At 55.9% G+C, this 10,603-nt stretch overlaps 1 protein-coding gene across 2 annotated transcripts in view; it reads right to left on the minus strand.

Annotated features, from left to right (window-relative positions):
• LOC101347632 (tyrosine-protein kinase ZAP-70) overlaps positions 1–10,324 on the minus strand; it is a 27,876-nt gene extending 17,552 nt beyond the window's left edge. The window contains exons 1-4 of one of the 2 annotated variants that reach the window (XM_023734190.1): positions 10,258–10,324; positions 9,983–10,048; positions 6,751–6,817; positions 55–500 (exon numbers count right to left, since the gene is read on the minus strand). In XM_023734190.1, coding sequence (XP_023589958.1) covers positions 55–456 — 402 coding nt within the window. In that variant the 5' untranslated portion in view covers positions 457–500; positions 6,751–6,817; positions 9,983–10,048; positions 10,258–10,324. The remainder of the gene's footprint in view (positions 1–54; positions 501–6,750; positions 6,818–9,982; positions 10,049–10,257) is intronic. The other variant, XM_023734194.1, reaches the window with a different exon arrangement.
• Positions 10,325–10,603: the final 279 nt, after the last annotated feature.

The raw sequence follows: 10,603 nt of genomic DNA on the forward strand, positions 1-10,603 counted from the left end.
CGCCCCGCCCCGTTCAGGCCCCGCCCCTTGACCCGCCAGGCCCCGCCCCCTCACCTCCAGCTTCCACGTTTGGCGCACGTAGTCGCGCACCATGGCGTCGCGAAGAGAGTCGAAGACCCCCGGCTGGGGCTCGAGGCCCGGCGGCCGGTTGCACGGCTTGCGCAGGTTGCAGGGCAGCCCGTCGGGGTCGCGCGAGTAGAACTCGCAGAGCTCAGCGGGCCCGCAGTGCGCCTTGCCGCCCGCGATGGCGTAGGTGCCGTTGAGCTGGCGCTCCACGGGGAAGTGGTGGATGCGCACGTCGTGCACCAGCGACAGCACGTAGCCGCCCAGCGAGCGCAGGCACTGGCGCAGCAGGAAGAGCCCGTCGGCCATGCCCGCCAGCTTCAGGTGGTCCTCAGCCTCGGAGCGCGAGATGCTGCCGTAGAAGAAGGGCAGGTGCGCCGCAGGGTCGGGCATCACCACCGCAGCCGCGCGCAGGGTACCCCTGCGCCTCGTAGAGCCTGCGGGTTCAGAGGGGGACTTGGGGTACACCGGCGCCTCGGCTCCCTTACCTGAACCCCCTCAGTTGGGCCCAGAGATAGCACGACCCGTCCGCCCATTGTGCCAATTATGGAGAGCCTGCTTTGTGCCAGCCAACGTGGAGAGGAGCCCCAGCTTCCTTGTTCCTATCAGAAAGCCCCACCCCAACTGGCCCACACACATCTGTACCCAGAACCATGCTGTTATGGACTGAACTGGTCCCCCAAAAATGTGTATCAACTTGGCTAGGCCATGATTCCCAGTACTGTGTGTTCACCATTTTGTGATCTGATGTGATTTTCCTGTGTATCACAAATCCTAACCTCTATGATGTTAATGAGGCAAGACTCAATCTACAGGAATAGGTTGTATCTTCTTCTGAGATATAAAACAGAATGGAGCGGAGAGGAGGAGGACCTCATACCACCGAAAAAAGAAGCACCGGGAGCAGAGCAAGTCCTTTGAACCCAAGGTCCTTGTGCTGAGAAGCTCCTAGACCAGGGGAAGATTGATGACAAGGACCCTCCCCCAGAGCTGACAAAGGATTCTGCTAGAGCTGGTGCCCTGAATTTGAACTTCGAGCCTCCTAGACTGTGAGAAAATACATCTCTGTTAAAGCCATCCACCTGTGGTATTTCTGTTACAGCAGCACTAGATAATGAAGACACTAATGTGCGGGTTTATGGATGTATTAGAAAGGGTCAGGAGGGCTCCTGGATACTCACCCGAGAGAAACAAAAGCTTCTACTCACACAGCAGCTTGCACGGGACAGTTACAGCAGCTGTATTCATAACTGCCACAACTTGGAAACAACTCACATGTTTCTCAAGAGATGAATCCACAAACTGTGGGACATTCGTACAATGGAATACTACTCAGCACTAAAATGGAATGAAATACGGATACACATCGCACTGTGGATGGATGAATCTCAAAGGCATTATGCTGAAAGAAGCCAAACCCAACCCAAAGGCTACAAACTATATGATCCCATTTAAAACTGTAGCAATGCGGAACTCATTAATGGTCGTCCGGGCCTGGGGGGGTGGAGAAAGATCATGGCAAAGGGGCAGAGGGACTTCTGGGGACTAGTCTAGATCTTGACTGAGATGGTAGTTTCTCAGCTATATGCATTTGTCAGACTTCACAGAATTTTCAGTAAAATGGGTGAGTTTCATGTTGTGAGGTGCGGTTGAGTCGGTTCTGACTCATAGCGACCCCGTGTACAACAGAATGAAACGCTGCCCAGTCCTGCGCCATCCTTCCAGTGGTTGCTATGTCTGAGCCCATTGTTGCAGCCACTGTGTCAGTCCATCTTAAAATTTTTTTAATTGAAGGGGGAAAAAGGAGGTGGGAGGTACAGACACAGTGTGAGCTGTAAATCATAACTGAAATAGGAAAGACAGAGCTGTCTGTATTCCCTATCTCTGCTTCCTTGACTCCTGACTGGAAGCCCGCCCCCTGCCCCCCAGGCTGCCCTCCCCCATGCAGAGCCCCTCCCTCCTGCTTGAGCCTCACAGTACTCTCAGGTCCTTGACCAGGCCCCTGACTCGCTCCCCCCAGCTGACCAGTCCCACTGTCTTTCCACAGCCCTTTCTCCCTTATTTGGGTTGTGGCTGCACACAGCACGCCCATTTCTACCCCTGGCTCAGATCTCTCTTCTGAGGTCAGTTTGTGCTGGCATCACCGCTGATCTCCACACGCTGTTTCTATTAATCCAACCCGAGATCCGGATCTCACTCAACACCCAGCCTGTGGTTGACTGAACCCCTCAGTGTGTTTCCCACATGGGCTGAGCTCTGGGGACTGCAAGATGCTTCCGGGCAATTCTTCCCCAGGGCCTCCATTGCTCAAAGATCTCCTGTGGCTCCCTCCTGCCTCCTTCATTGAATCTAAATCTCCCAACCCTCTGCTCCAGCCAGGCTGTGCTACCTGCTTCCCTTCAAATTCACGGTTATCCTTCACCCATGCAGTGCCCTCCCCCCAGTGCACACCCCAGTTCGTCTCCATCTTCCCAAATCCAGCCAGCCCTGCCTGGTAGCCTCCTCTGGCAGCTCCCATAGAGTGTCCGTATGCCCAGGACCAGGTGGCGGGGGGGGGCTTGTCCAGGGCAGTGCTGAGGGCTGGGGGGAGCTGGTCTCTGGGGCAGGAAGCTGTGGTAGGAAACTTTGAGCAGCACAGTTTGAGAAGCTCCGCCCCATGGTGGCCACAGGTGCAGCCTGGGTAGCCGTAGGTGGGTGAGGACAGAAGTCGGGGGTGGGGTGGAGTGGGGACTGGCCCTCGGGGATGACCAAGAGCCATGTCATGACTGGCCCCCTCGGACCTGAGGCCCAGGTGCCCCGAGCAGGCGCACTTCCAGTGCGTTCTTGGTTTCATCCCAGGCTTCCTATCTCGCTGCCAGTAACAGCCGCCACACTGCCTGGCGGGCGGCTCATGGCAGCCAGCCCTGAGTCCAGCCCGGCCTCCCTGCGCCTTTCCGGACTGTCATGAGTACAACATGGGTGACCACCTTCCAGGGATCCCATGGCAAGAGAGGCTGGGGAGGCGGGAGGGGTGGGCAGAAAGAAGAGGTGAAGATAAAAGGCAGGCACCCAGAAGGTGGAGCTGCCGCTGAACGGGGCTGGCTGGGGCCCAGCAGCTGGACCAGGGGGAAGCCAGGCCTGGGTCAAGTGCTTACTTTCGGAAGAGCTGGGCCAAGCAGCAGCCTGTCACTGCGAGCCTGAACTTGGGCTGGGGGATCAGATGCTTCTGTCCTGAGCGGTGTCCAGCAGGCTCTGTGGCCTGGCCAGAAAACACCCCCATCACGAGTCGCCCCAGCCCTAGCCTGCCTGGGCTGACCCAGGGGGCTTATCCGAGGGCAGGGCCAGGACTCGAGTTTAGGACTTCGCTGTTCATCCCCCCCAACCCAGCCCCCAGTCCTCCCAGAGCTGAGCCCATCTGGCCTCCTTGAGCTGGCCCTTCAGTGGTCCTTCCCAGATCAGAGATCCCTCCCAAAGTCTGCAGCCCTGTTGGGTCACCCCAGAGAGAGCCGTGGGCCACCAGCATTGCTCTCACAGCCCAGGCCCTGGGAAGAGGAAGAAGAAACCCTTGAGCCTTGACCAGAAATTCTACCATTCAAGTTTCTTTTCTGGGTGTTTGCACACGTCTGTACAGAGATTCCCTATGCTTTAAAACAGGGCTTCGATCCTGTTCATTCTGGTTTGAGTCCCGGCTGAGAATTTGCAAATCCACCCCAGATATACTGAATCAGAATCTACATTTTAACAAGATCCCCGGGGTTAGTCTTATGCATACATGTATCTTGTTAATGTGGATTCTGATGCAGTATATCTGGGGTGGAGATGTAACAGCTCAGCAGGGGTTTCAACTGGAATAAACCAGTGTGAAGCCCTGCTTTAAAAACAGGAAAAAGTGTCCAGCGGTCAAATACATTTTCAAAGGTTGTGCAAAGCATATTAACATCTTAAGGGCTCTGAGGAGACCTGCAAAGAAAGACCTCATTTATTTTGTTTAATCCCCACGCCTATTCCACAGGACTTTTAAGTTCTACTGTTCCATGGAACATACTCTGAGCATCAAAATCCCCGATTAAATGCTCAGCCCCAGAGGGGAGACTATGGCAGTCGAGATGCCGAAGGAAGGCGCCCGTCTGATTGGACCTGGCAGGAGGGGGAGGCTCTGCATAACCCTCAGAGGCTGGACATGTCCCCACCCAAGGTGCTGCTGGAACAGGGGCCTGGCCCCTCGCTGCCCACGCCTCTCTCACTGACTTGTCTTGTTCTCCACTGCTGGCCCTCCGACTGAGTCCCTAGTCCTCTGCCTAAGACCCCCAGTCTCCCCTGAAGCCACGTGTTGAGCTCCTGAATCCCCAGGACAGGGTGGTGCGCTGTGCCCACCAGCAGAGCTATACTGGGGGCAGCACAGGCATCTGTCAGGGAAAACACCACCTTGGCTGCAGGGTAACAGTGGCAGTAGTTGGCATTTACCAAATATTGTGTGCCTGGGCGGTGCAGATGGGCTTGGCTGCTAATCAAAAGGTTGGAGGTTCACGTCCACCCAGAAGCACCTCAGAAGAAAGGCCTGGTGATCTACTTCCAAAAAATCAGCCCCTGAAAAACCCTACGGAACACAGATCGACGCTGACACATAGGGGGTCTCCGTGAGTCAGAGCTGACTCAAAGGCAACTTCAGGCTTTTACGTGCCATGGGTGGCGAGACACCTTCCTGTATCACTCCCCAGCAGGGGGTCAGATTCCAGTCGCGGGTCTGCTGCTCGGCGGCTGTGTGATCCTGGGGCAGTGCGTTAAGTTCTCCATCTGGAAGGAGGGGCCAGCAAATGTGCCCACCCTGGGCGATGGTGGGGATTGCAAGAGATAGGTCCACCGAGCACCGAGCACAGGCCTGGCCTGCCCTTGTACACTCACGTCGTTCTCTGCTCACAGCCCTCCAGGGCGCCCACCTCACTTGGTAAGTGTCCACATCCTCCTGGTGGTGCATAAAGCCCTGTGCCATCTGCCCACACACTTCCCTGCCCTCACTCACTCCCCTCCAGCTACACGGGCCTCCTAGGCTGCTTGTTCAGGTTACTCTAACAAATCAGGCTTGGTCCAGCCTCGGGGCCTTTGCACTGCCTATTCCCTCTGCCTGGACACTATCCCGCCTAATATCCCTCACTGCATTCAGGTCTCTGCCTAAATGTTACCTCCTCCAAGAGGTGGCCCCTGAACTCCGTATCTAAAACAGCCCGCCTCCTCCCTATCCCCTACCCAGCTTTATTTTTCTTCACCACCTAAAGTATGGTATTTGTACTGGCTTCTTGACGTAGCTCTTTCCCCTTCTAGAGTGTAAGCACCATGAGAGTGGAGACTTGGTCTCGTTCCTCTGCCTATACCACCGGGGAACCTACAGTGGCCCCGTTATCTGTGGTTTTAGTGACCCTGGTTTGAAAATGTGAAATGGGCACATAGCATGATGAAATCTGCCGCCGTCCCGCTCTGTCATTCGCGTCACGTTTATTGCAGTTGTTGTTATAATTGTTCTATTTTACTGTTGGTTACTGCTGTGAATCTCTTACTGCGCCTGATTTATAAATTAAACTTCATCATAGGTGTGTATGTATGGGACAGATCACAGCATATATAGGGTTTGGCGCTATCCATGGTCTCAGGCATCCACGGGAGGTCTTGGAACGTATCCCCTGCAGATAAGGGGGGGCTCCTGTGGTAGGTGCCCAATAAATGTTTGTTGAATCAGTCAATTAATTAGTTACTTCATTAGTATAAAAGTTATAGTCCTGGGGGTTATTGGGGGGATAAGGGGTGACAAGGACCAATGCAGCCTTGTGGTGGCTGGGGACACCTCTGGTGTCCTTGGAAGCTGGGCAGCCTGATGAGGTGAGGGGCCGTGGGGGCTTCCTTACGAGACGGGTGAATGGTGGACCTACAGGCTTCCTCTAACGCTGAGAGGCACCCCCGGCGGGGAGGGGAGGGCCAATCTGAAGGCGCCTTTGTTCAGGCTTCTCCCTCTGCTCCAAACAGTACACGCACCATTCTCCATGCTTCTGGTCCCAGCTCAGCTGCCTGTCCTCCGGGAAATGTGCCATGATTCCCACTTGATCCATGACCCACCCCACCCCCGCGCCTGAGTCTGGTGCCTCCTCTGGGCTCCCAGGAACCCCGTCCCCACATCAGAGTCCTGACGGCCAACTGTGATCACTGTCTGTCCCTGTCTCTGATCTGGCAGGCCCCCCAAGGCAGAGCCCACGGCTGTCTTGTTCTCTGCTGCAGCCCCTGCTTCGTCTCAGTAAATATCTGTCAAATGGAAAACAGCTGCAGCAGTAGCCTCTCTGCCAGGGACTGCACTAAGCCACTTATGAACAGTAGCCATGGAATCTGTCCTCACTGCCACTCCATCAAGCGGGAACCCTTATCCTCATTCCTCAGCTAAAGAAACCAAGGACCAGAGAGATTAATGGCCTGCTCAGAAGCACACAGCCTGCAAGTGGCAGAGGGGGGATTTGAAGCTGGGTCTCTGACCCAGCAGCCAGGACTTAACCTCTCTGTCAAATTCATGAGGCACTGGGAGAGCAGAATCCGCAGCTCTGAGCTGGGGCCCTGAGGGCCCCCAAGTCCCCACAGACCCCGGGCTGGCCCAGGTTTCGCTGCACCTTGAGCTGCCTTGAATTGTCAAGCCCTAGAGAGTGCCCCCCCACCCCCGCCACCATCACCTACCTGCACTGTCTGGGTTCTAGAGCTGTGTGACCCCAGCAAGGAGCTTTCCCTCTCTGGGTCTCAGTCCCTGTGACGGTATAATAGAGATGGGAAAAGGGTTAAAAAAAAAAAAAAAAAAAAGTTGCAGTCAAGTAGATTCCAGCTCATGGAGACCCTATGTGTGTCACAGGACAACTCCTCCACAGGGTTTTCAATGGCTGATTTTTCAGAAGTAGATTACCAGGCCTTTCATCTGAGGCACCTCTGGGTGGACTCAAACCATCAACCTTTTGGTTTGTAGCCGAGAGCACTAAGCATTTGCACCACTCAGGGACTCCAGGAAAAAGGCTGGGGGCTGGAGAAAGGTGGATGGGGTCGGGGGTGTGCCTGATACAGACATGGGGCAGCATGGGTTTGTGCTGTGCGCTATGGGGTGTTTAGCTGCAACCCTAGCTAGATGCTAACAACACCCCCTGAGTCATGACAACCAAAGATGACCCCAGATGTAATCAAGTGTCCCCAGGGGCAGGGAGGAGGCAAAACTGACTCTGATTGAGAACCAGGGCCTTAACCCTAAGCTTTGGTGTGGGGCGGGGTATGGTCAGGGCTCGGCACAGAGGTCTGGTGGCTGTGTCCGCAGGAGAGTCTCCAGGAGCTGCTGGGGGGTCCGGAGCCTGAGACATGAGCCCAGAGCTTGTAATAACTAAACCCAGTGCCACTGAGTGGATTCCGACTCATAATGACCCTGTGGGACAGAGCAGAACTGCCCCATAGGGTTTCCAAGGAGCAGGTGGTGGATTCAAACTGCAGACCTTTCGGTAAGCAGTAGAGCTCTTAACCACTGTACCACCAGGGCTCCAGATAAATGGATACGCTGATGGAAATGTATGTATGTACATACATACACACACATATATGGATATACCCATACATATAGAAATGAGGGATGTATACAAAGATAGAAATTGATAAACACATGGACTGGAAATACGTACAGTATATCCCGTTGCCATGGAGTCGATTCCGACTCATAGCGACCCTATAGGACAGGGCAGAACCACCCCATAGGGTTTCCAAGCAGCGGCTGGTGGATTCAAACTGCCGACCTTTTCATTAGCAGCCCAGCGCTTAACCACTTCCCCACCGAGTCCCAAGCCTAATCCCTTTCTGAGTGGGGTCTTGAAAACCGAAGTCCAGACCCAGAGATAGGCCCACGCTTGGGGGTGGGGGGCTGGGAAGAGAATCGCAGAGACCACCGGCTGCGATAGAAGCGGAGAGAGATAACGAAGGGCCTTTCCCTACAGCTCATGCCCTAAATTCGGCCTTCTAGCCCCAGGACTGGGAGATAATAAACTTCTGTTCTTTAAAGTCACCAGCTTTGTGGAACTTTGTTTACGGCCCGGGGTCACTAAGATGAGCATGCACGACGCGCCGGGTCCTCCTTAATCCTCCTGAGAACCCCCCCCCGCCATGCACGACGCGCCGGGCCCTCCTTAATCCTCCTGAGAACCCCCCCCCATGCACGACGCGCCGGGCCCTCCTTAATCCTCCTGAGAACCCCCCTCCATGCACGACGCGCCGGGCCCTCCTTAATCCTCCTGAGAACCCCCCTCCATGCACGACGCGCTGGGCCCTCCTTAATCCTCCTGAGAACCACCCCCATGCACGACGCGCCGGGCCCTCCTTAATCCTCCTGAGAACCCCACCCAATGTACGATGCACCGGGCGCTCGCTTAATCCGCCTGAGAACCCCCCACCCGACGTACGACACAACGGGCGCTCGCTTAATCCGCCTGAGAAGCTCCCACCCAACGTAGGACACAAGGAGCGCTCGCTTAATCCTCCTGAGAACCCCCCACCTGATAAATGACGCACAAGGCGCTCCCTTAATCCTCCTGAGAACCCCCCACCTGATGTACGACGCGCCGGGCCCTCCCTTAATCCTCCTGAGAACCCCCCACCTGATAAATGACGCACCAGGCGCCCCCTTAATCCTCCTGAGAACCCCACCCAACGTACGATGCACCGGGCGCCCCCTTAATCCTCCTGAGAACCCCCCACCTGATGTATGACGCGCCAAGCACTCCCTTAATCCTTCTGAGAACCCCCCCCACCTGATATATGACGCGCCGGGCGCTCCCTTAATCCTCCTGAGAACCCCCCACCTGTGAGGAAAGGATTGTTATGGAACCCAGTAGGTGGAGTGGCTCACCCAAGGTCACACAGCTGGTAAGTGGCAGAGCCAGGACACGAACCCCGTGGCCTGGCTCCAGAGGGTCCACACAAACACCATGCCAGAACCCCTGCCTGCGCAGTGTCCCTGCCAGGGCTGTGTGGGTGAGGCCAGGAGACAGGTGAGAAAAGCAAGAAGCAGCTCTAGAGGTAGCAAAAGGGCCTTAGCAGGCGGCACCGCGGGGCCTTCAGTCAGTCTGGGAGGCTGTGTCCCTAACGCCTCAGCAAGGCTTTATTAAGCACTTACTCTGCTCGATGCCCTCCCTGAGAGGGGAGTGACGATGCTTGTCTTAAGCTATTTACCACATAAACCCCAGTTTTCCTGCCTAGGACACCTTTCCCAGCCTCTCACCCGACAGTCAGGAGCTGAGCACCTACTAGGTGCCCGTATTTTTATCTGCATTTAACAGATGCACAAAACTGAGGCTCAAAGAGGCCAAGTAATTTGCCAAAGACACACAGCAGTTGAGCAGGATTCCAGTGGTTTGCTCCTTCACCTCTGTGGGTCCCCCGCTTTAACCTGAGCGGCCTGCCCCGGGCTCCCTCAGGGAAATCATCGGCATTGTGTTTTTCTGGTTCACAGCTCCGTTGAGCTACTCTCATATTCACGGGGCCTGGGGGCCAGAGTACACATTTGCTTTTTCCAGAGGTTTCTGTGCTTCCTGGAGCCAAAGATGCAGCCCTGACAGGCCCCAGCAGGAGGTCAGGGACTGAGGGTGAGCAGGGGGTCTCTGTCCTCTAGATACCTCCACTCACCTGACCCTCTAGAGCTGGAGCTGTTTCCCTCAGGGTGAACACAAGCCGCATCTGCTCCCTTCTCCAGGGGGACACTGCCCTCCGGCCCTCCCCAGTCCTACAGCCCTCCTGGCCCTCCCCAGCGGCCTCCTGGCCCTCCCCAGCGGCCTCCTGGCCCTCCCCAGCGGCCACCTGGCCTCCTGGTTAACACTCTGTCCACCTCCACCAGACTCAGGCCACACCTGGAGATGGTGGCTAAGTGCTTCTCCTCCTGGGGAGGACTTACCTGTGCAGATGGTTGTAAATAGGCCACCTGATGTCTCTGGTCCCCAACGCCGACAGACAGCTGGTTCTAGATGAAGAAATGGGGCCCACACAGCCAACTTGAGTTTCTCTATAACCCACCAGGCGCCTCACACGCAGTCGAGGTCTAAGGAGATCATGCCCCACCAGGGTTTCTCATTCAGTGGGAGTTTTATTCACCCTCTACCAGGTACCCCAAGTCCCTTGGGGTGGCCATGGTGGCAGGACAGGGGCAGAAGGCCCAGGATGGCCACTCACCTGGATGTGCCAGCGGCAGCACAGGCCCCAGCAGGGAAGAGACCCAGGCCGGAAGCCTGCTGTGCTATTGACAGCGACTTTCTGTGAAACTCAGCCTATTTCCTTGATGCGAACACAGGAAAGGGAGCCGTGTTTGAAGTTTACGTCAACATTACAAAGTGCTGTGTTCAAGGAAAATCACAGACCACGTGCTCGGGAGATGGCAGAGGGGATTTCCGGGGCCCAGCAATGCCTGCCGCAGCAGTGGTGGGGAAACTGAGGCTAGCCCGGGGCAGGGATTATGCTGCAGTGATGATTCCGACAGCAGGCCCAAACCTCCCCTGCCTGGGAGAAGGGGACTGGTGTG

This window comes from Trichechus manatus, unplaced genomic scaffold (assembly GCF_000243295.1).
Source record: "Trichechus manatus latirostris isolate Lorelei unplaced genomic scaffold, TriManLat1.0 scaffold00004, whole genome shotgun sequence".
NCBI classification, from domain to species: domain Eukaryota; kingdom Metazoa; phylum Chordata; class Mammalia; order Sirenia; family Trichechidae; genus Trichechus; species Trichechus manatus.